We start from the raw sequence: 22,404 nt of genomic DNA, 5'->3' as shown, positions 1-22,404 counted from the left end.
TTTATTAACCCCTTACTGACATAGGACGTAATATTCATACGTAGGGTGCCGGTGTATGGAGTGGGAGCAGCGCTCCAACAACTGTAGTTAACCATTTACATGCTGCCGGTAATCTCTGACAGTGTCATATAGATAACTGTGGTTAACCATTTACATGCTGCCGGTAATCTCTGACAGTGTCATATAGATAACTCTGGTTAACCATTTACATGCTGCCGGTAATCTCTGACAGTGTCATATAGATAACTGTGGTTAACCATTTACATGCTGCCGGTAATCTCTGACAGTGTCATATAGATAACTGTGGTTAACCATTTACATGCTGGCAGTAATCTCTGACAGTGTCATTTAGATAACTGTGGTTAACCATTTACATGCTGGCGGTAATCTCTGACAGTGTCATATAGATAACTGTGGTTAACCATTTACATGCTGCCGGTAATCTCTGACAGTGTCATATAGATCTCTGGGTGTCGACTGCTAACATTGGCAACTAGGGGGTCTACCATAGGCCCAGGTCAAGACAGGTTTGTACCCTCCGTGGCCACACTTTATAGCAGATTGTTAAACAATCAGAGTTTCAAGTGAAAAAAAATAAAGTAAAAATTTACTAAAAAAAGTTTTAAAAAATCTAAAAGTTTGAATCATCCCACTTCTTTTCCGCCAAAAAATAAATAAAAAAAACAACAAAAAAAAACATATTTGATATCACCAGAAATGTCCAATCTATGAAATTATAAATGTATTAACCCGTACGTTAAATGCCATAAAAAAAAAAGAAAAGACAATGGTGACACAAATACAATTTTTTTTACAAAGTTCTGAATTTTTAAATAAAATCTGTTTTTAAGAAAAAAAATTATACACAAATTTGGTATCGCCGTACTGACCCAGGTAATTTTTACTACTATAAAAACAAAATATCCCCCAAAAAATGTCGGAATGGGATTTTTTTTTTCAACTTTTCATCGCACTTTGAATTTTTTTTCTTCACGTTTTTCAATACATTATATGGTAAATTGAATGATGTCGTGCCGCAAAAAAAAAAAAAAGACGTCATAAAATTAAAAAGTATGCCTTTTGGAAGAAGGGGGAAAAATGGTCATGACAAAGAGGGGTTAAAGTGCTCTGAAAAAAAAAAAATTAGGAAAAATTAAAGCTGCTCTCTGATTGGTTGCGTTGGGTTATAGTATTAATTTTTGAGGCCCGTAATCTATAAATTAGTGCTCATCGTCGCCCCCTGCAGTGCAGACTGGGGAAGGGATGTGACAACGGCTTTGAGTGTATTACTGTCTGACAACCGGTGTTCAATAGATCAGTACTGCCCCCTATGGATAAAAATATGGAACTGAACAGGTGGGAAAGTTCACATTGGACTGGAACTGCTTTATGAGTTGCGCTGTCAATCATTATGCAAGCACCTTTTATATCAAAGCGACTAAACCAAAGAGCTTACAGTCTACTGAGGATATTGGAAATAGACATGGCAGGCAATGTGGGCACAACGTGGTATGAAACACAAACCTTTCATTGAACTCAGGCTTGAAAATGTTACTGTGAACCGACAGACAATGGGAGCAGCCATTTTCTGGGCCATATAACTATTCTTTAAAGAGGACCTGTCAACAGGTTAAAAGTTTCCAGTTTTCGCTCTTACTTTATTCCCACCACTCCCCTGAGCATTCCAGTTTTTGTTTTTTCTAAATCCGCCATACGGTTCAAAAAATATGGGACTTTTTATTTAGTGCCAATTTTTATGGTCTTCATGAAGTGGGCGTGTCTCATAGATCATGCTAGAGCCACGCCCCTCAAAGCATCCTGCGAGCCACGCCCCTTGTAAACACGCTAAAAAAATTAGCACTAAATAAAAAGGCTCATATCTCTTGGACCGTATGGCGGATTTAGAAAAAACAAAAAACGTATTATTCAGAAGAGCAGCAGGAATAAAACAGTAGCAAAGACTGGCCACTTTTGATCTGGTGACGAGTGCCCTTTAAGAAGAAGCCATGAATAGAGTTTTGGACATCTTAATTATCAGGCTGCACCATCTGGGGGTGGAGAGAAAAATGGCAGCCTCCATTGTGTATCACTGGCAAGTGTACGAGTTAATAGGATATTAGGATATAAAGGATAAAAAGACGACGAGACTCAGGATAAAGAAATAGTCGCCCACAAGTCTATAGAATATTCTGGTTAAAAAAAAAGAAAAAGTCTCTTTGTTCTGGCGAATATTTACAAAAAAAAAAAAATCACCGATCACGGCATTAATATAAAAAAAGGTCTTCATCCACCCTATTACGGTCAGAGGGTCACTGCAGGGTTTCCAGTACCCGTAGGTGGGTGACCCCTATAAGTGTCCTGTAGTGCATTCATGGAGTGTCTGTCGGGAGAAGGATGACCCCGCCCCGACCCCGTTAATTAATATTTTTCTCGTCTGCCATCTCTTTGAGGATGTCTATCAGATTATCGAGTCCGTACAGGTAGCCGTCCTCGCGGTTGCCCTCCACCCAGGCTATCCTGTGGTTCAGCTCTTCGCTTTCCGGTAACGCCGTGGTTTTTCCGAAGTCGATCATCCAGACTTTGGCTTGATCCCTCTTGTCGTGGATGAAAAGTAAAGAGCTTCCAATGACCTGAAGGAGGAACACAAAAAAAAAAAGTTTAACGACCTAATCAAGCTCGTTAGTTCAGTTATAGGGGTTTTTACAGGACTAAAAAAAACATTTTCAAAAACAGCCCCACACCTGCCCACAGGTTATGTCTGGTACTGCAGCTCAGCCAAAGCTATTTCGGCGGAGCTCCTTTACCAGACAGAACCTGTGGAGCTGTTTGTAGAAGAAAGTAGCCATGATTTTCTAACCTCTTTAAATGACATCCTCACTTTTAAAGGGGCTTCCACACAAAAAGTAAAGGCAATCTATCACTGTGATGGACCAATAAAAATAATGATATTGTCATAGAAATACATTTGTGGGTACAACATTACACGAAGTAAACAGACCCCCAAAAGGACCAAAAACAGCACTTCCTGTTTACATGTGCCCACATGGTGTATCACATGATCTCTTTCAGCCAATCAGTAGTCCCGAAGTGCATCATATGATGCAGAGTGTGACTGCAGGACACTGCGAGCGTATAGGTGATAAGTTACTGATCGATGGGGGTCCGATTGTTGGAACCCTCGCTGATCGGGGAATTTTTATCACTGATGGGACATTTTTATCCCCATTACAATATTGATGTCCTGACTGCTACTACATTCATTCTCCATGAGGCTGCCAGAAATAGCGGAGCACAATAGGCAATGAATGGAGCGGTGACCTCACATGCGCACTAAAAATAAAAATGCCCCATTCAGCTGATTGGTGTGTGTTCATTCGGTCAAACCCCTACTGATCAATACGTTACCATATATCCTGCGGACAGGTAATCATTTTTTTTCACCAGACAACCCCTTTAAGTCCCGCCCCCATTTTTTTTCACGGAATGCCCACCTTTGTGCCGGGTTTATGTAAAACCCGCTTTCTTTTTTGGGATATTCCCAAATTTTCTTGGATTGTGAATTGGAGGCAAAGTCACGTGATGCCAGAAAGCATACAGAAACCGTCAGGTGCTCAGAAGAATTATGAATGCAGCTCTGGATGTGAATTCTAAAAAACATCCCAAATAATAACAAACTAATAATTACATATTCAAAATGCGATTATTATCACCACCTGCACGCTTGACCCGCTCCCATCCCACCTCATCCCTAACCTTTCCATGGTCTTCATCCCAACCCTAACGCACCTCTTCAACCTCTCACTCACAACAGGTGTCTTCCCCTCATCCTTCAAGCATGCCAAGATCACACCCATCCTCAAAAAGCCCTCCCTCGACCCATCCTCTGTGTCTAGCTATTGCCCGATATCTATTCTCCCTTATGCCAAATTGCTGGAGCAACACGTCCATCTTGAACTGTCCTCCCACCTCTCCTCCTGCTCCCTCTTTGATCGGTTACAATCAGGCTCCGTTCCCATCACTCAACTGAAACTGCCCTAACTAAAGTCACCAATGACCTACTAATTGCCAGGAGCAAGCGACACTACTCTGTCCTCCTTCTCCTGGACTTGTCTTCTGCCTTTGACACTGTAGACCACTCCCTTTTGCTACAAATTCTCTCATCTCTTGGCATCACAGACTTGGCCCTATCCTGGATCTCATTATATCTAACGGACCGGACATTCAGTGTCTCCCTCCCCCACACCACCTCCTCACTTCGCCCCTTGTCAGTCGGTGTTCCTCAAGGCTCAGTTCTAGCGCCCCTACTCTTCTCCATCTACACTTTCGGCCTGGGACAGCTCATAGAATCCCACGGTATGCAGTACCATCTCTACGCCGACGACACGCAGATCTACCTCTCCGTACCTGACCTCACCTCCTTACTGACCAAAATCCCGCACTGTCTGTCTGCCATTTCAGCCTTCTTTTCTGCTCGCTTTCTACAACTGAACATGGACAAAACAGAATTCATCATCTTTCCCCCATCTCACTCTACCCCTGCACCCGACCTATCCATCAATGTCAATGGCTGCTCACTATCCCCAGTCCCACACACCCGGTGCCTCGGGGTGATCCTCGACTCTGCCCTCTCTTTCAAGCCACATATCCAAGTCCTTGCCTCCTCCTGCCATCTCAAACTCAAAAATATTTCCCGGATCCGTGCTTTCCTTGACCGCGACACCGCAAAAACGCTAGTGCATGCCCTTATCATCTCCCGCCTCGACTACTGCAACCTCCTACTCTCTGGACTCCCCTCTAGCACTCTGGCACCACTCCAATCCATCCTACACTCTGCTGCCCGACTAATCCACCTGTCCCCCCGCTATTCCCCAGCCTCTCCCCTGTGCCAAGCCCTTCACTGGCTTCCTATCGCCCAGAGACTCCAGTTCAAAACCCTCACAATGACATACAAAGCCATCCACAACCTGTCTCCTCCATACATCTGTGACATGGTCTCCCGGTACCTACCTACACACAACCTCCGATCCTCTCAAGATCTCCTTCTCTACTCCCCTCTCATCTCTTCTTCCCACAACCGCATCCAAGACTTCTCCCGTGCTTCCCCATACTCTGGAACTCTCTACCCCAACACATCAGACTCTCGCCTAACATAGAAACCTTCAAAAAGAACCTGAAGACCCATCTCTTCCGACAAGCCTACAGCCTGCAGTGATCCTCAACCTACTGAACCGCCACACAACCTGCCCTACCCTCTCCTAGTGTTTCATCACCCACCCCCTGCAGACTGTGAGCCCTCGCGGGCAGGGTTCTCCCTCCTTATGTACCCGTGTGCCTGTTATCTGCTCATGTTTAATGTATTTGTCTATATTTGCCTCGTATTCACATGTAAATCGCCATGGAATAAATGGCGCTATAAAAATGTATAATAATAATAATAATTACCCCTGATAGTCTCACAATGCACGCAAAACGTAGCTAAGTCCGATATTGGTCCCTATCATTTTGTACTAGGGCAGCCCAAAGTTTTTAGAGCAGCTCTGGATGTGAATGGAGGATAAAGACTAAAGCAAAAACAAAAAAGTAAAGTAAAACCTCTACAGTTACTGAACTTTTTATGAAGACACAAACGCATTCTCGGGATGTAACCAATTAAGCCATTGTTGCTGGTGTCACTTGCACACGTCAGTTCCGAATTCTGCTATCCCCTAAGCCAATGTACTTGGCTCCGCGCTCGCTCTCGTGTGCAGGCAGCCGGCATAAAACTATTAACGCTTCTAAGGAGATAATAAGAGCTTTGTTGTACGGTAAATGAGTCATAAAAAAAAGATTAAGATATATTGTGTTTCACAAGGAGCCATATTTAGCAGCTCGCTGTAGCCTATAAAAAGCTCCGCAATGGAAGCTCTGTGCACCGAAAACCCGCACCAAGTCTATCATGATGGCAGCTGAACGGCCAAACTAGAGAACAAGAGACTTCTAGACGCAAGATAACCCGGGGATCATGAAACTGAAATTCATTTCTACCAGCATTTAATGGGTTAAATCTGCATCAAAACTTATAGCGGAAGGTTCCATTACTGTCCAGAACCCGACCACAGAAATGTTCTAGGACACCAAGAAATGTTCTTGAACCCCAAGAGCACAATTCATTATTGCATTTTATGTTGATTTTTTTTTGGGTGTTTGCAACTTTTTTTTTTTGCACCTAATTAGTTTTTCCATTTTTGCCTTTTTATATGAGTTCATCGGTTTTTATGTTTCAGTTCCCCACTGTGGTCGTACTTTAAGTTTTCCAGAAGTTCTCACCTGATTAACTCGTTGCAAAATTTGTGGCACATTTGCTCTATCTAGTCCTTTCCCAAAGTCATTTCATATACCCCAGATTTTTTTTGAGCATTTTTGTTTTTTAGGGTTTTTTTTTTGCAAAACCTGTGACTCTATGCTTTAAATTATTGCAAAAAACTGGCCAAAGAAAGAAAAAAAGGACTGTTATTAAAGGAAAATTCATGAACCTGAGATCCGTTTTTTTTACGGCGTTGGCACAAAAAAAGTCAGTGAATATTAGAAGATAAAAAAGGAAAGTGACTTAAAAAAAATGTGAGTGATGAATTGGGCCCCGGTGTCAGTAAGAATTTCACATGTCAGTAAATCTCCAGCTCTGTGGCTCAGTTTTGCTCAGGAACCCTAAATATCAAGAATGCTTTCTGAACCCCTAATTCGTGCTTTGTAGGAACCTCTGGTATTAGTAATGTTCTTGAATTACACTCTTCTAGATCGAATTGTTAGTATTGTTCTAGAACCCAAAATATCAGCAATGTTCTATAACTACAAGTATCAGTATTGTTCTAGAACTCCGAGCTCCAGTAATGCTCCAGAACCACAAGTTTCATCAGTGCTCCAGACCCCCAATTACCAGTAAAGTTTCATTAATGTTCCAGAATCCCAATTGTCAGTAATATTATAGATCCCCAAGTATCAGTAAGGCTGAAGAGCACCTATAAATAAAGTTCTAGAGCAGTAAGCATCAATAATGTTCTTGAACACTAAATACTAATAATCTTCCAGAACCTCAAGTCTCAGCAATACTTTGGGACATCAAGAATCAGTGATACTCTGGACCTCCAAGTGTCAGTAGGATCCCAAGCACCTCAGGTATCAGTAAGGCACCAAAAACAACAAGTTTCATTAATGTTCCTAAACTCCAATTCTCCAAAATACCAATTACAGGTAATGTTAGAGATCTCCAAGTATCAGTAGTGCTCCACAGACCCAAACATCTATAATGTTCCAGAATCCCAAGTATTATTAATGCTTCAGTACCGCACCTCTCAATAATGCTCCAGAACCCAAAGATTGGTAATGCTTCAAAATCCCAAGTACCAGTAATGTTGTAGAACCTCATATATAAAAATTTGTCACAACTCCAATTATCAGGAATGCTCTAGAAATCCAGGCAAGTATCCAAGTATCAGTAGGGGACTAAGTATCAGTAATATTCTAGAATCCTGAGTATCAGTAGTTCTCCAGAACCACAAGTATCAGCAATGCTCTAGAAATCCAGGCATTAATAATGCTCCAGAACCTCAAATATCAGCTGTGTCTCAAAAAGTATCAGAAATGTTCTAGAAACTCATATATAAATGTTTCAAAACTCCAAGTATCAGTAGAGGACTAAGTATCAGTAATATTCTAGAATCTTGAGTATCAGTAGTTCTCCAGAACCACACGTATCAGTAATATTCTAGAATCCTGAGTATCAGTAGTTCTCCAGATCCACAAGGATCAGTAATGCTCTAGAATCCTGAGTATCAGTAGTTCTCCAGATCCACAAGGATCAGTAGTGCTCTAGAACCCTGTAGTTTCTGTAATGTTACAGTAATACAGGCGCAATGACACTCCAGATGGCAGAGACCACACAGTGTCCTATCACAGGGCAGAGAGCACACACACCTTGTCATTGAGCCATGCCTCTGGGGCTGAGGACTGCATGCCAGGGCGCGGTGCCCTCCACCGAATATTTACCTTTCCAGGTACATGTTATACGAGCAAACAGATGGCACAGAGCGGATATCGCATCATAAAGAGGCAAATATCTGCTGCTCCCTGCAGCAAAGCCACAATGAAGTCACCTCTCCAGCAAACAGCGACCGAGACGTGTCCATAAAGGGAAGAGGACGGAGCACGAAGGAGGCCGCTGCCATCAGCTCCGAGGAGGAGATTCCGGGGGGATATTTATACAATGGCCTTACAATTATGCATCCTACTGCATAAAATGCTGAATAATGGGAAAGCTAGGTGATAGGAATGCTGGATGATGGAAAAGCTGGATGGTGGGAAAGCTGGGTGATAAGAAATCTAGGTGATAGGAAAGCTGGGTGACAGGAAAGCTGGGTGATAGGAATGCTGGATGATGGAAAAGCTGAATGGTGGGAAAGCTGGGTGATAAGAAATCTAGGTGATAGGAAAGCTGGGTGACAGGAATGCTGGATGATGGAAAAGCTGGATGGTGGGAAAGCTGGGTGATAGGAAAGCTGATTGCGAGGAAAGCTGGGTAACATGAAAGCTGGAAAATGGGAAAACTAAGTTATGGGAAAGCTGGATGAGTGAAAAGCTGAGTGATAAGAAATCTGAGTGACAGGAAAGTTAGGTGACGGGGAAAAATGGATGACGGAAAATCTGAGTGATGGGAAAATCGGTGATAGAAAAGGTGGGTGATGGGAAAGCTGGGCTATAAAAAAGCTGGGTGACAGGAATGATGGGTGACGTGATGGGAAAACTGGGCCGTGGTAAAGTTGTGTGATGTGAAATCTGGGTGCTCGGAATGCTGGAAAATAATAAAACTGGGTAATGAGAAAGCTGGACGAGTGGAAAGCTGGGTGAGGGGAAAGCTGGGCAATGGGAAAGCTGGCTGAGGGGAAAACTGAGTGACTGGAAATCTGGATGACTGAAAATCTGAGTGACGGGAAAACATGATGACAGGAAAGTTGGGTGGCAGAAAAGCTGAGTGATGGGAAAGTTGGGTGACCACACCTATGGATGCTGCACAGACAGCCATATTGAGAGTCACCCAGCTTTTCTAGAGAGATGCAGAGACACAGAACTCTTGTCCTACCAGGACTTCTTCTCATTTACTATTCAGTATTGGATTTCTCTCTCCGCAATGTTCATTCTATGCCAAATTTGTCAATGAAACCAGCGATTGTTTCCCGCGCCTGCGGTGGCCTCCATGGAATATTCCGTCTTCGGGGGTCTCAGTGTCTTGCAGAATTCCTCTCCACGGGAGATTCTGACTTTCGATGACCCCCTGTAAAGTCCTGTGAAGGGACAAGTGTCCTGGCAGAAGTCAGAGAAAACGTCCCACATGGCGGAGACACTGGGGAATATTCATCTCCTCGTCCATATAAATAAACATCGGGTCGGGGCAGAATTCTCATTTTAATCGGCTCAAACAATATTTGCTCTTGTTGCTAAGTGAGCGGAGTGAGACCCCATAAATACAGGTGACGCTATGTCGGGGGGCTGACGCAGCGCGCATTCCAACAGCGAGCGGCAGGGTCCTCGGCCAAGAGGTCCCTGATCTGAGGATCGGCTGTGGGGTCGGGGCAGCGTAGTATAATAATCTTTGTGGTCATATATATTACATACATGTTGGCCATTCTCATCAATATCAATGGGACCGTCCAGCCGGCTAATGTTTATGGCGTTGTATAAATTCTCCTCCATGATAATAATCCCGTGATTGGGCATGTTGAAACTTAACATGTCCGATCTTTTTTCTCATAGGCGGGAGAATTGTCTGGAGGGGACAGAGCTGTCAGGCGGCGGCGTACTCCTCTTTCCCCAGTGAGAAAACAGGAGCGCTCTTTTAGAGTTCATTTTTTCCCCCCTTTTATGACTACAGGGTGGTCTTCTGTCATCCAAATACAGCGCCATCTGGTGGCCACACAGGAAAATCAATGAGTTTCAATTGGAAAGTCACGGCCCGGAATTCTAACTCACCTCGTGGGTCTTGAAGAAGTGAGACTGTTCCAATATGGTGCGGATATCTTCTAAACGGGTCAGGTAAGACTTCTGCAAAGATAAACGTATGGTGTATTCGGATGGCAAGAAGACAAAAGTTTCCATTCAAAGCCCCTATCAGAGATCTTATGACTTTTTGGGTGGTCCTTTGTGGGATTGTATATTTTTTTTCAGACTATCACGCAATGTCTGCTGAGAACATTACATCTCTCACAAAGCACCGCGGCATAGCAGGTTCTGTACAGACCATGAACCAGCAGAACTATGAATGCAGCTCTGGAAGAGAGAAGAATAGCAAAATAAGGACCTCCATTTCCCTATTTCAGACAGGCTGAATCTGTGAATGTGGGTGCTAATAGAGGAAGGTCTTATATGTCCTACCCTGCGGACATACCAAGGACCATTAAATCGAGACTACCCCTTTAAATCAATCAAGCAGCCGTAACGAGACTCGCAGCACTTACTAAAATAGTAGCATTGGCTTTTGTAAACTCTCGGAAGGCGGCCATGACTTGATCTCGGCTTTTGGTCTTTTTAAAGTCTTTGTTCACAGATCCGTCTTCCTTCTGCAAAAAGAAACAAAACACAAAAAAATGAGCTCGATTTACAATGGACAATCAGAGCTGCAGTGTAAAGCATGGAGGAGAGGCAAAGAAGCAACGGAAGCTTCCGGTGTGACTTAAGTAGGAAGGAGGGTTTCAGAAAACCTCGGTCTCCAATAAACAGTGGATATATATATATATACTAGATGGTGTCCCGATTCTAACGCATCGGGTATTCTAGAATATGCATGTCCACGTAGTATATTGCCCAGCGACGTAGTATATTGCCCAGTCACGTAGTATATTGCCCAGCGACGTAGTATATTGCCCAGTCACGTGGTATATTGCCCAGCCACGTAGTATATTGCCCAGCCACGTAGTATATTGCCCAGCCACGTAGTAGATTGCCCAGCCAAGTAGTATATTGTCCAGCCACGTAGTATATTGCCCAGTGACGTAGTATATTGCCCAGCCACGTAGTATATTGCCCAGCGACGTAGTATATTGCCCAGTCACGTAGTATATTGCCCAGCCACGTAGTAGATTGCCCAGCCACGTAGTATATTGCCCAGCCACGTAGTATATTGCCCAGCGACGTAGTATATTGCCCAGTCACGTAGTATATTGCCCAGCCATGTAGTATATTGCCCAGTCACGTAGTATATTGCCCAGCCAAGTAGTATATTGTCCAGCCACGTAGTATATTGCCCACTCACGTAGTATATTGCCCAGTCACGTAGTATATTGCCCAGCGACGTAGTATATTGCCCAGTCACGTAGTAGATTGCCCAGCCAAGTAGTATATTGTCCAGCCACGTAGTATATTGCCCACTCACGTAGTATATTGCCCAGTCACGTAGTATATTGCCCAGCCACGTAGTATATTGCCCAGTCACGTAGTATACTGCCCAGTCACGTAGTATATTGCCCAGTCACGTAGTATATTGCCCAGCCACGTAGTATATTGCCCAGTCACGTAGTATATTGCCCAGTCACGTAGTATATTGCCCAGTCACGTAGTATACTGCCCAGTCACGTAGTATATTGCCCAGCGACGTAGTATATTGCCCAGCGACGTAGTATATTGCCCAGTCACGTAGTATATTGCCCAGTCACGTCGTATATTGCCCAGTCACGTAGTATATTGACCAGCCACGTAGTATATTGCCCATTGCCCAGTCACGTAGTATATTGCCCATTGCCCAGTCACGTAGTATATTGCATAGCCACGTAGTATATTGCCCAGTCACGTAGTATATTGCCCAGCCACGTAGTATATTGACCATTGCCCAGTCACGTAGTATATTGCCCAGTCACGTAGTATATTGCACAGCCACGTAGTATATTGACCAGCCACGTAGTATATTGCCCATTGCCCAGTCACGTAGTAGATTGCACAGCCACGTAGTATATTGCCCGGCCACGTAGTTTATTGCCCAGCCACGTAGTATATTGCCCAGCCACGTAGTATATTGCCCAGCCACGTAGTAGATCGGCCAGCCACATAGTATATTGCCCAGCCACGTAGTATATTGCCCAGCCACGTAGTATATTGTCCAGCCACGTAGTATATTGCCCAGTCACGTAGTATATTGCCCAGCCACGTAGTATATTGACCATTGCCCAGTCACGTAGTATATTGCCCAGCCACGTAGTATATTGCACAGCCACGTAGTATATTGACCAGCCACGTAGTATATTGCCCATTGCCCAGTCACGTAGTAGATTGCACAGCCACGTAGTATATTGCCCAGCCACGTAGTATATTGCCCGGCCACGTAGTTTATTGCCCAGCCACGTAGTATATTGCCCAGCCACGTAGTAGATCGGCCAGCCACATAGTATATTGCCCAGCCACGTAGTATATTGCCCAGCCACGTAGTATATTGCCCAGCCACGTAGTATATTGCCCAGCCACGTAGTATATTGCCCAGTCATGTAGTATATTGCCCAGTGACGTATATTATATATATAATGGAGTTAATTGCAGTTTCACTATTTTTTGTAACAGTTGTGGAAAGTAGACACCAAAAGTTTGTACTGTTTATTACAAAAAAAAAAAGAAAATGAGATGATTTATAGTGCAGAAATTCGAGATTAAGATAAGGAGTGGAATTTCCAAATTCTGCAGCCTCCAATATACAGTGTATCTAAGCTGGAGTCTGACTTTATAGCTGTATCGCTATTTTCTTGGGGCAGCCATGAAACCTAACCACAAAAAAATAAAACTAATAATAAATATATATATATTTTTTTTTTAGGCAATGAGTTACAGACTGGGGGATTAAATGTCAGGTGATTTGCGATTTTAAGGATGTTAGTTACACATGCAGCATCCAGATTATCTGGTTTGGCAAGAAAAAAAAAGTTAAGAAATACATATCTAAATATAAAAAAAAATCACAAAAATAATTGCAACACGAAAATAAAAGGTCAAGGTTAGTTTCTTAAATATCGCTGACATTTCTCCGCAGCTACAGAGGGAATTTAATTTAACGCAAACTAACAAACAAAAAATATTATTTTAGTCTTTTCCTGCATCGCGCTGCCGGCACATTTTAAAGGTTATCAGTGGTTTTGTGGTCAGCGTCCAAGTCCCGGACGTAAAAATAAATAAATGTTCATGGCAGAAGCGTCTCCTGCGACCGAGAAAGAATGTATTTATTCATTTTACTCGCTTATATAGCGTCTTACAGACATCATCACTGTCCCCATCGGCGCTCACAGGCTAGATTCTCTATCAGTCTTTGGAGTGTGGGAGGAAACCGGAGAAACCGGAGGAAACCCATGAAAACACGGGGAGAATATAGAGGGAAAAAATAAAGCAAAAAGTGTAAAAGGTAAATAAAACTCGAATGTAAATATTTGTGAAAAAAATTGATTTTTTTCTATCCCATTATCCTATATTACGGCTAATACAAAATGACATGATGGGATACAATGTCGCCATAGAGCAATATCACATGCAGAATTGTACGTAGTGCCACCATCGCGAGAGCAATGGACACCTGTGGCTGTAAAAAGCTGCACCTGCTGTGAATACCCAAAGAGGGATACTACACAGGTGCTTCTCACAAAATTAGAATATAATCAAAAAGTGAATTTATTTCAGTTCTTCAATACAAAAAGTGAAACTCATATTCTATATAGTCATTACACACAGAGTGATCTATTTCAAGTCTTTATTTCTGTTAATGTTGATGATTATGGCTTACAGCCAATGGAAACCCAAAAGTCATTATCTCAGTAAATTAGAATACTTTATAACACCAGCTTGAAATATGATTGTAAAATCCGGAATGTGGTCCTACTGAAATGTATGTTCAGTAAATGCACTTGATACTTGGGCTCCTTTTGCATCAATTACTGCATCAATACGGCGTGGCATGGCGGCGATCAGCCTGTGGCGCTGCTGAGGGGTTATGGAAGCCCAGGTCGCTTTGATAGCAGCCTTCAGCTCGTCTGCATTGTTGGGTCTGGTGTCTCTCATCTTCCTCTTGACAATACTCCATAGATTCTCTATGGGGTTAAGGTTAGGTGAGTTTGCTGCCAGTCAAGCCCAGTGATACTGTTGTTTTTACACCAGGTGTTGGTGCTTTTGGCAGTGAGGACAGATGCCAAGTCCTGCTGGAGAATGACATTTCCATCTCCAAAAAGCTTGTCGGCAGAGGGAAGCATGAAGTGCTCTAAAATGTCCTGGTAGACGGCTGCGCTGACTTTGGTTTTGATAAAACCCAGTGGACCTACACCAGCAGATGACATGGCCCCCAAACCATCCCTGATTGTGGAGACTTCACACCAGACCTCCAGCAGCTTGGATTGTGGCCTCTCCACTCTTCCTCCAGACTCTGGGACATTGATTTCCAAATGAAATGAAAAATTTACTTTCATCTGAACACAACACCTTGGACCACTGACAACAGTCCAGTTCTGTTTCTCCTTGGCCCAGGTAAGACACTTCTGGCATTGTCTATTGGTCATGAGTGGCCGGAGACAAGGAATGTGACACTTGTAGCCCATGTCCTGGACACGTCTGTGTGTGGTGAAGCAATGACCCCAGCAGCAGTCCACTCCTTGTGAATCTCCCCCACATTACTGAATGGCCTTTTCTTAACAATCCTTTCAAGGCTGTGGTTATCCCGGTTGCTTGTGCACCTATTTCTTCCATACTTTTTCCTTCCACTCCACTCTCCATTAAGCTGCTTGGATACAGCACTCTGCGAACAGCCGGCTTCTTTAGCAATGACCTTTTGTGGCTTCCCCTCCTTGTGGAGTGTGTCAGTGATGCCTTCTGGTCATCTGTCAGGTCAGCAGTCTTCCCCATGATTGTGGAGCTACTGAAACAGACTAAGGGACCTTTATAAACACTTAGGAGCCTTTACAGGCGTTTCTTGTTAATTATTCTAATCTACTGAGATAATGACCTCGAGTTTTCATTGGCTGTAAGCCATAATCATCAACATTACCAGAAATAAACACGTGAAATAGATCACTTTGTGTGTAATGACTCTATATAATATACGAGTTTCACTTTTTGTATTAAAGAACTAAAATAAATTCACTTTTTGATGATATTCTAATTTTGTGAGAAGCCCCTGCACGTTGAGTTTCATTAAAAATCGATCACTATTTATTTTCTATTGTTGGCTGCAGAATCAACGGAGAATCTGTCACCGAGCTCATTCTAACAGGTTTGACGGGAGAGTTTGTAACTCTTTTATCCGCTTTTCTGAACTCCTGCAAACAAAAAGCCTGTAAAAGCCAAATAATGCAACATTTTTTAATGAATCCCAATGGCAAATTTGGGAAATAGGTAAAATTATAACTAATTTGGGGAGAGGGGGAGGGGAGATCCTGTCAGTTTGCAGCCGGGGGCCATGAAATCTCCGTAATGAAGTGATTTACAAAAGTGTCACGACAATTTAAAAAAAAAAGAGAAATAAGTCCATATTCCAGAGCTATGGTCTCAGAGAGTCATATTTCGGTTTTGGCACTGGGCTCCAGGTATTTCTTTATTAAATCTCCACGTATTTCGCTTCTGGCAGCATTCACACGATGCTCCATGTAAGGGAACTTTCCAGACATCGCTTTTATTTCATATTGAATCCAACTCTCCCTGCAGCCACCTAGACTTTTATATGAATCCATTTCTGGCATGTCCCCTACAATATTGCTCATCCGCAGGTCAGTCGTTCTATTCATATACTGAGTCATTAGTGCTTGATTTTATGGTCCAAGCTGTAGTTTGTATTGCTACAATTTTGGGATCTACATGACTTTTTGATTATCAAACCGAAAACAGAGATTCACAATTTTTTATAATTTTTTTTTGCATTTTTTGGGATAATTTTTTTTTATATATTTTATTAGTTTGGATAATTATGCATATTTCTATAGAAGAAAAAGGTGCATTATTTAAACTTTTATATATTTTGATTTTTTTTCATGCTTATTTTGGAAAAATATTTTTTATTTACATTTTTTATTAGTCTCCATACCTGCTTAAAAATACAACTGGTCCTGTCAAACATAAAAACAAACAAAAAAAATGCTTATTTTAAACTTAAAGGGGACTTTCTATTCATTTTATAAATTAAAACTGAGGATCTCCTCCAATTGCCACTGTTCCACTGATTCCGGAACCGTTTTTCTTTTTTCTCTATGCCCCTCTGTTCCAAAGTTATGCCCAATGATAGTAATGGTGCAAATTTTCCTTTCCGCTAACTGGGCGTATACCACAGAATTTCTCTGTGGGCGTTTGCTGTTTACTCCTATGGTGGTGACCAATCAAAACACGGCCACGCCCACAGAGAAGTTTGGTGGTACACGCCCAGTTAGTCGAAAGAAAAATATGCACCATTATTAGCAGGGGCGTAACTTTGGAACAGGAAAGCACAGAAGAAAAAGGAAAACTGTTCTAGAATCAGCGAAATAGCAGCAAATAGTCTAAGTACTCAAATTAATTTTATAAAGGTCCCCTTTTAGATATATTATTTTTAAATAGAGCGATGGAAAAGCATAAAAACAGTTTTTTGATCAAAATAGTATTAATACAACTGAAAAAAACGTCAGTCACCACTACAGGCGACAGCAAACCTCACGTCAAGTGTGAAGTCACTTAAATACTCCAGGCTCATTTCCTTTAAAGGAAGGCGCTGACATGATGGAAGGAAAATACACATCCTGTATGATCCCATTAGTGAACCTACAGCGGTATACATCCTTCCTGAGACACGGCGGCCGGTCACGTATGGGACACAGCTGTTATATAACAATGTCCTGAGTGATATAACAATGGCCAGCTGATAAGCGGACATTCTTGTTTATATGTGAACACTGTAACCCTGTATGGACCTAAATTGGGGTCCGTACATGGAAAGTTCACCAGAGGTCAGAGGTGCTTTTAAATGAAGATGGAGTACCCCTTTAATTCTGTTCTGTACCTTTATGCCTTCGATTCTGAAGCCCAGGGTGGCGGTGGAGCTGATGGTTTCCCTCCATGTCATGTATCGTGGTTTGGTGACCGCCCTCTGCTGGTTTTCTTCTTCAGTTGGGGCGCTGGGATCGACCTCGATCATCTTGACGTACATGTCCTTCCGTAGACTTGGCTTTTTCCTGGCTTTGGTCAGCTCTTCCTCTAAGTAGGTCCTGCAGACAGTGACACATCAGTAGATATCAGAGGAGAAGGAGGAAAGAAGCGTCTCAGCTGTCACATCATTATCATCTCTGCTTTAAAATTTAGGAATAAACAGATGTTAAGATCAATAAAAAAAAACTCTTCAGGGTGGTCTCATCCGGACAACCCCTTCTCTAAACAAAGGTCTGCTAATTTTATCTGAAATCCCCAGTGATCACCTATGATCGCCAGCTGTAAAGAGCTGCACGTTATTCCTACAGCGGCCACTGCAGGAGAAGAGTGGTATCACATGGCCCTCATTCAAATGAATGGTCAACCATGCAATACATGACTGTCGGGTCCTCCAGAGTGGCGGACAGTTTTCATACTTATCAGCCTTTTTTTATTATAAGGTGACGGATTAAATATGATATGATTAGATATGCATTTTTAATGCCATGGCCGAGCTGAGAAGGTCGGTCTGACGTTGAAGGCCTCTGGACCCCTTCTCCCAGTCCCTGTGGTGGGCTGTACGGAAGGACAGGGTGTGCGCCTTATTGTCCATTTATTTTGGATCCGTTCGCTTTTCGCTCTGCTTCGGGTCTTGTCGACAATGGAAACTTGTGCGCTGATATGTATAACAATAGCCTGTGTAATTATTACACTGACGAGGGAAGAGTTTCCAGAGAGCAAACAGGAAGAGGAGCCGAGGAGATAAGGAGGAACCGCGAGAAAAGCCAATGCCGCAGTGTAGCACTGAAGAGCAAAGGTGAAGGTCTTATGGAATTATAGAACAGCCTTCACCTGGGCGACCGGATCCACGGAAATGTCCCCGACATGTGCGAAATACATCAACACTGCATGAAAATGCCACAAACAGGAGCTCCGGGATCTGCGCTGGTCTCTGTTATGGGGGCTCTGTCTCTGATGGACATGGACTGTGGATGATGCTAGCGCAGTATAGCTAGCACTGTCATGGGGGCACTATGGCTGCTTTGTTATGGGGGTACTATGGCTGGATCTTTAATGAGAGCACCATGGTTGGACCTCTTGTGGGGTACTGTAGCTGGCTTTGTTACAGCCAATGCACCTGGTCCTGCTATGTAGGGATGGTTTTTGGGACACTGTGTCTAGTAAGGGGGCACCGTGGCTGGAACTGTTATGGGGGCACTATGGCAGGATCTGTTATGGGGGCACTATGGCAGGATCTGTTATGGGGGCACTATGGCTGGATCTGTTATGGGGGCACTATGGCAGGATCTGTTATGGGGGCACTATGGCTGGATCTGTTATGGGGGCACTATGGCAGGATCTGTTATGGGGGCACTATGGCTGGATCTGTTATGGGGCACTGTGGTTGGATCTGTTACGGGGGTACAATGGGTGGATCTGTTATAGGGGTACTATGGCTGGATCTGTTATGGGGACACTATAGAAGGATATGTTATCGGGACACTGGCAGGATGTGTTATGGGGGCACTATGGATGAATCTATTCTGGGAGCACTGTGGCAGGATCTGTTATGAGGGCATTATGGCTGGATTTGTTATGGGGGCACTATGGCTGGAACTGTTATGCGACACTATGGCAGGATCTGTTATGGGGCACTATGGCTGGAACTGTATTGGGGGCACTATGGAAGGAACTGTTATGGGGTACTATGGCTGGAACTGTTATGGGGGTACTATGGCTGGAACTGTGATGGGGGCACTATGGCTGGATATGTTATGCGGCACTATGGCAGGATCTGTTATGGGTTTACTATCGCTGGATCTGTTCTGGGGCACTATGGCTGGAACTGTTGTGGGGGCACTATGGCTGGATATGTTATGGGGGTACTATGGCTGGATCTGTTATGGGGTTACTATGGAAGGATCTGTTCTGGGGACACTATGGCTGTATCTCTTATGGGGAATTATGGCTGGATCAGTTATGGGGGCACTATGGCTGGAAATGTTGTGGGGGCACTATGGCTGGAAATGTTGTGGGGGCACTATGGCTGGATCTGTTATGGAGTAACTATGGCTGGATCTTATGAGGACATTATGGCTGGATCTGTATTGGGTTACTATGGCTGGATCTGTTATGGGGCACTGTGGCTGGATCTGTTATGGGGCACTGTGGCTGGAACTGTTATGGGGGCACTGTGGCTGGTACTGTTATGGGGACACTGTGGCTGGATCTGTTATGGGACACTGTGGCTGGAACTGTTATGGGACACTGTGGCTGGTACTGTTATGGGGCACTGTGGCAGGATCTGTTATGGGGCACTGTGGCTGGTACTGTTATGGGGCACTGTGGCTGGATCTGTTATGGGGCACTGTGGCTGGTACTGTTATGGGGCACTGTGGCTGGATCTGTTATGGGGCACTGTGGCTGGAACTGTTATGGGGGCACTGTGGCTGGTACTGTTATGGGGACACTGTGGCTGGATCTGTTATGGGACACTGTGGCTGGTACTGTTATGGGGCACTGTGGCTGGATCTGTTATGGGGCACTGTGGCTGGAACTGTTATGGGGGCACTGTGGCTGGTACTGTTATGGGGCACTGTGGCTGGATCTGTTATGGGGCACTGTGGCTGGTACTGTTATGGGGCACTGTGGCTGGATCTGTTATGGGGCACTGTGGCTGGAACTGTTATGGGGGCACTGTGGCTGGTACTGTTATGGGGCACTGTGGCTGGATCTGTTATGGGGCACTGTGGCTGGTACTGTTATGGGGCACTGTGGCTGGATCTGTTATGGGGCACTGTGGCTGGAACTGTTATGGGGGCACTGTGGCTGGATCTGTTATGGGGCACTGTGGCTGGTACTGTTATGGGGCACTGTGGCTGGATCTGTTATGGGGCACTGTGGCTGGTACTGTTATGGGGACACTGTGGCTGGATCTGTTATGGGGCACTGTGGCTGGAACTGTTATGGGGCACTGTGGCTGGAACTGTTATGGGGGCACTGTGGCTGGTACTGTTATGGGGCACTGTGGCTGGATCTGTTATGGGGCACTGTGGCTGGAACTGTTATGGGGGCACTGTGGCTGGTACTGTTATGGGGCACTGTGGCTGGATCTGTTATGGGGCACTGTGGCTGGTACTGTTATGGGGACACTGTGGCTGGATCTGTTATGGGGCACTGTGGCTGGAACTGTTATCGGGGCACTGTGGCTGGTACTGTTATGGGGCACTGTGGCTGGATCTGTTATGGGGCACTGTGGCTGGTACTGTTATGGGGCACTGTGGCTGGATCTGTTATGGGGCACTGTGGCTGGAACTGTTATGGGGGCACTGTGGCTGGATCTGTTATGGGGCACTGTGGCTGGTACTGTTATGGGGCACTGTGGCTGGATCTGTTATGGGGCACTGTGGCTGGTACTGTTATGGGGCACTGTGGCTGGATCTGTTATGGGGCACTGTGGCTGGTACTGTTATGGGGACACTGTGGCTGGATCTGTTATGGGGACACTGTGGCTGGATCTGTTATGGGACACTGTGGCTGGAACTGTTATGGGACACTGTGGCTGGTACTGTTATGGGGCACTGTGGCAGGATCTGTTATGGGGCACTGTGGCTGGTACTGTTATGGGGCACTGTGGCTGGTACTGTTATGGGGCACTGTGGCTGGATCTGTTATGGGGCACTGTGGCTGGTACTGTTATGGGGCACTGTGGCTGGATCTGTTATGGGGCACTGTGGCTGGTACTGTTATGGGGCACTGTGGCTGGTACTGTTATGGGGCACTGTGGCTGGATCTGTTATGGGGCACTGTGGCTGGTACTGTTATGGGGCACTGTGGCTGGATCTGTTATGGGGCACTGTGGCTGGAACTGTTATGGGGACACTGGCTGGAACTGTTATGGGGACACTGTGGCTGGAACTGTTATGGGGCGCTGTGGCAGGATATGTTATGGGACACTGTGGCTGGAACTGTTATGGGGCACTGTGGCTGGATATGTTATGGGGGCACTATGGCTGTATGGGGGCTGTTATGGGGGCACTGTGGCTGGTAATGTTATGGGGCAGTGTGGCTAGTACCGGTATCCCTATGTGAATCCAAATATTAATTCTTAGCCCTCATATGAACAAATATGCCAGGAATAATGTCCTTTTCTAGCACCAGCGTCTCCCTCCGTCCCTGCCTCGGGTGGGGTATTTCGGGGGCTCTGTGGCTGTGGGGCAGAGCTCCGGCTGCACTTATCACTGTCAGCATACACACATGTAGCAGGGCTTCCTTCCATCTATATACAGCGTACACCCACGCACTATCTGGCTTTAGGCAGCTCCTTTAACCCCTCGGATGCTGGAAGGCTGCATCTCTGCGGTCATGAGCTATCATATCCATGTGTCTCTGTTCTCCTTTGACTCTGACCGACCGCTGACTCAATTATCCCTCATTGCTATTATTTTTCCCAGCATCTGATTTTCAGACCCGAAAACAAGTCCTGAAAATATATTATTATTAAATTTATTATTATTACTGACCAAGAGGGGGCAGCGGAGCTCGAAGGAGGGGTCTATAGAAGGTCTGACACTTGGGTTACTTGTAGGGGTCTGATCTGGGGGCTGCATTGATTTAACGCTCTGGTCTGGCATCTATTTATTTAAGGGGTCTGGTTTTGGGTCCAAATTTATCTAGGGGGTCAGTATGTATTTAGGAGTGGGGTCCAGGGACGATATCTATTTAGCGGATCTGGGAATTGAATTTAGGGGTCTGGTCTGGAGTCTACATTTATTTAAGGGTTCTGGTCTTGGCTACAGGGAGTCTGTGTACATTCAGGGCTCTGGTGTCTATTTGTTTAGGGATCTGGTCTTGGGTCTGTAATTATTTAGGGGTCTACTTATTTAGGGGTTTGTTCTGGGGTCTGTATTTGTTTATGGGTCTGGTCTGGGGTCTGTATTTGAATAGGGGTCTGGTCTGGGGTCTGTAATTGTTTAGGGGTCTAGTCTACAGTCTTTGTCTATTTAGGGGTCTTATTTGGGATCTGTATTTATTTTGGTGTCAGATATGGTGTCTGTATTTGTTTGGTCTGGTTTGGGGTCTGTATTTGTTTAGGGGTCTGGTCTGGGGTCTGTAATGGTTTAGGGGTCTCATCTAGAGTCTTTATTTAGGGGTCTGATTTGGGGTTTGTATTTATTTAGGGGTCTGTATTTGTCTGCCGGTCTGGTCTAGCGTCTGTATCTATTTAGGGGTCTTGTTTGGGGTCTGTATCATACTCAATCTTATTTAAGAGCG

The 22,404-nt window shown here is 44.5% G+C and overlaps 1 protein-coding gene across 1 annotated transcript in view; it reads right to left on the bottom strand.

Moving 5' to 3' along the window:
* Positions 1-1,360: 1,360 nt before the first annotated feature.
* ITPKB (inositol-trisphosphate 3-kinase B) overlaps positions 1,361-22,404 on the bottom strand; it is a 94,757-nt gene continuing 73,713 nt past the window's right edge. Inside the window, exons 5-8 of the mRNA XM_069768398.1 lie at positions 17,006-17,210; positions 10,485-10,586; positions 10,000-10,071; positions 1,361-2,630 (exon numbers count right to left, since the gene is read on the bottom strand). Coding sequence (XP_069624499.1) covers positions 2,415-2,630; positions 10,000-10,071; positions 10,485-10,586; positions 17,006-17,210 — 595 coding nt within the window. The 3' untranslated portion in view covers positions 1,361-2,414. The remainder of the gene's footprint in view (positions 2,631-9,999; positions 10,072-10,484; positions 10,587-17,005; positions 17,211-22,404) is intronic.

Source organism: Ranitomeya imitator, chromosome 5, assembly GCF_032444005.1.
Source record: "Ranitomeya imitator isolate aRanImi1 chromosome 5, aRanImi1.pri, whole genome shotgun sequence".
NCBI classification, from domain to species: Eukaryota; Metazoa; Chordata; class Amphibia; order Anura; family Dendrobatidae; genus Ranitomeya; species Ranitomeya imitator.
The sequence above is the reverse complement of the archived record's forward strand: the minus strand, read 5'-3'. Positions and strand labels throughout refer to the sequence as shown.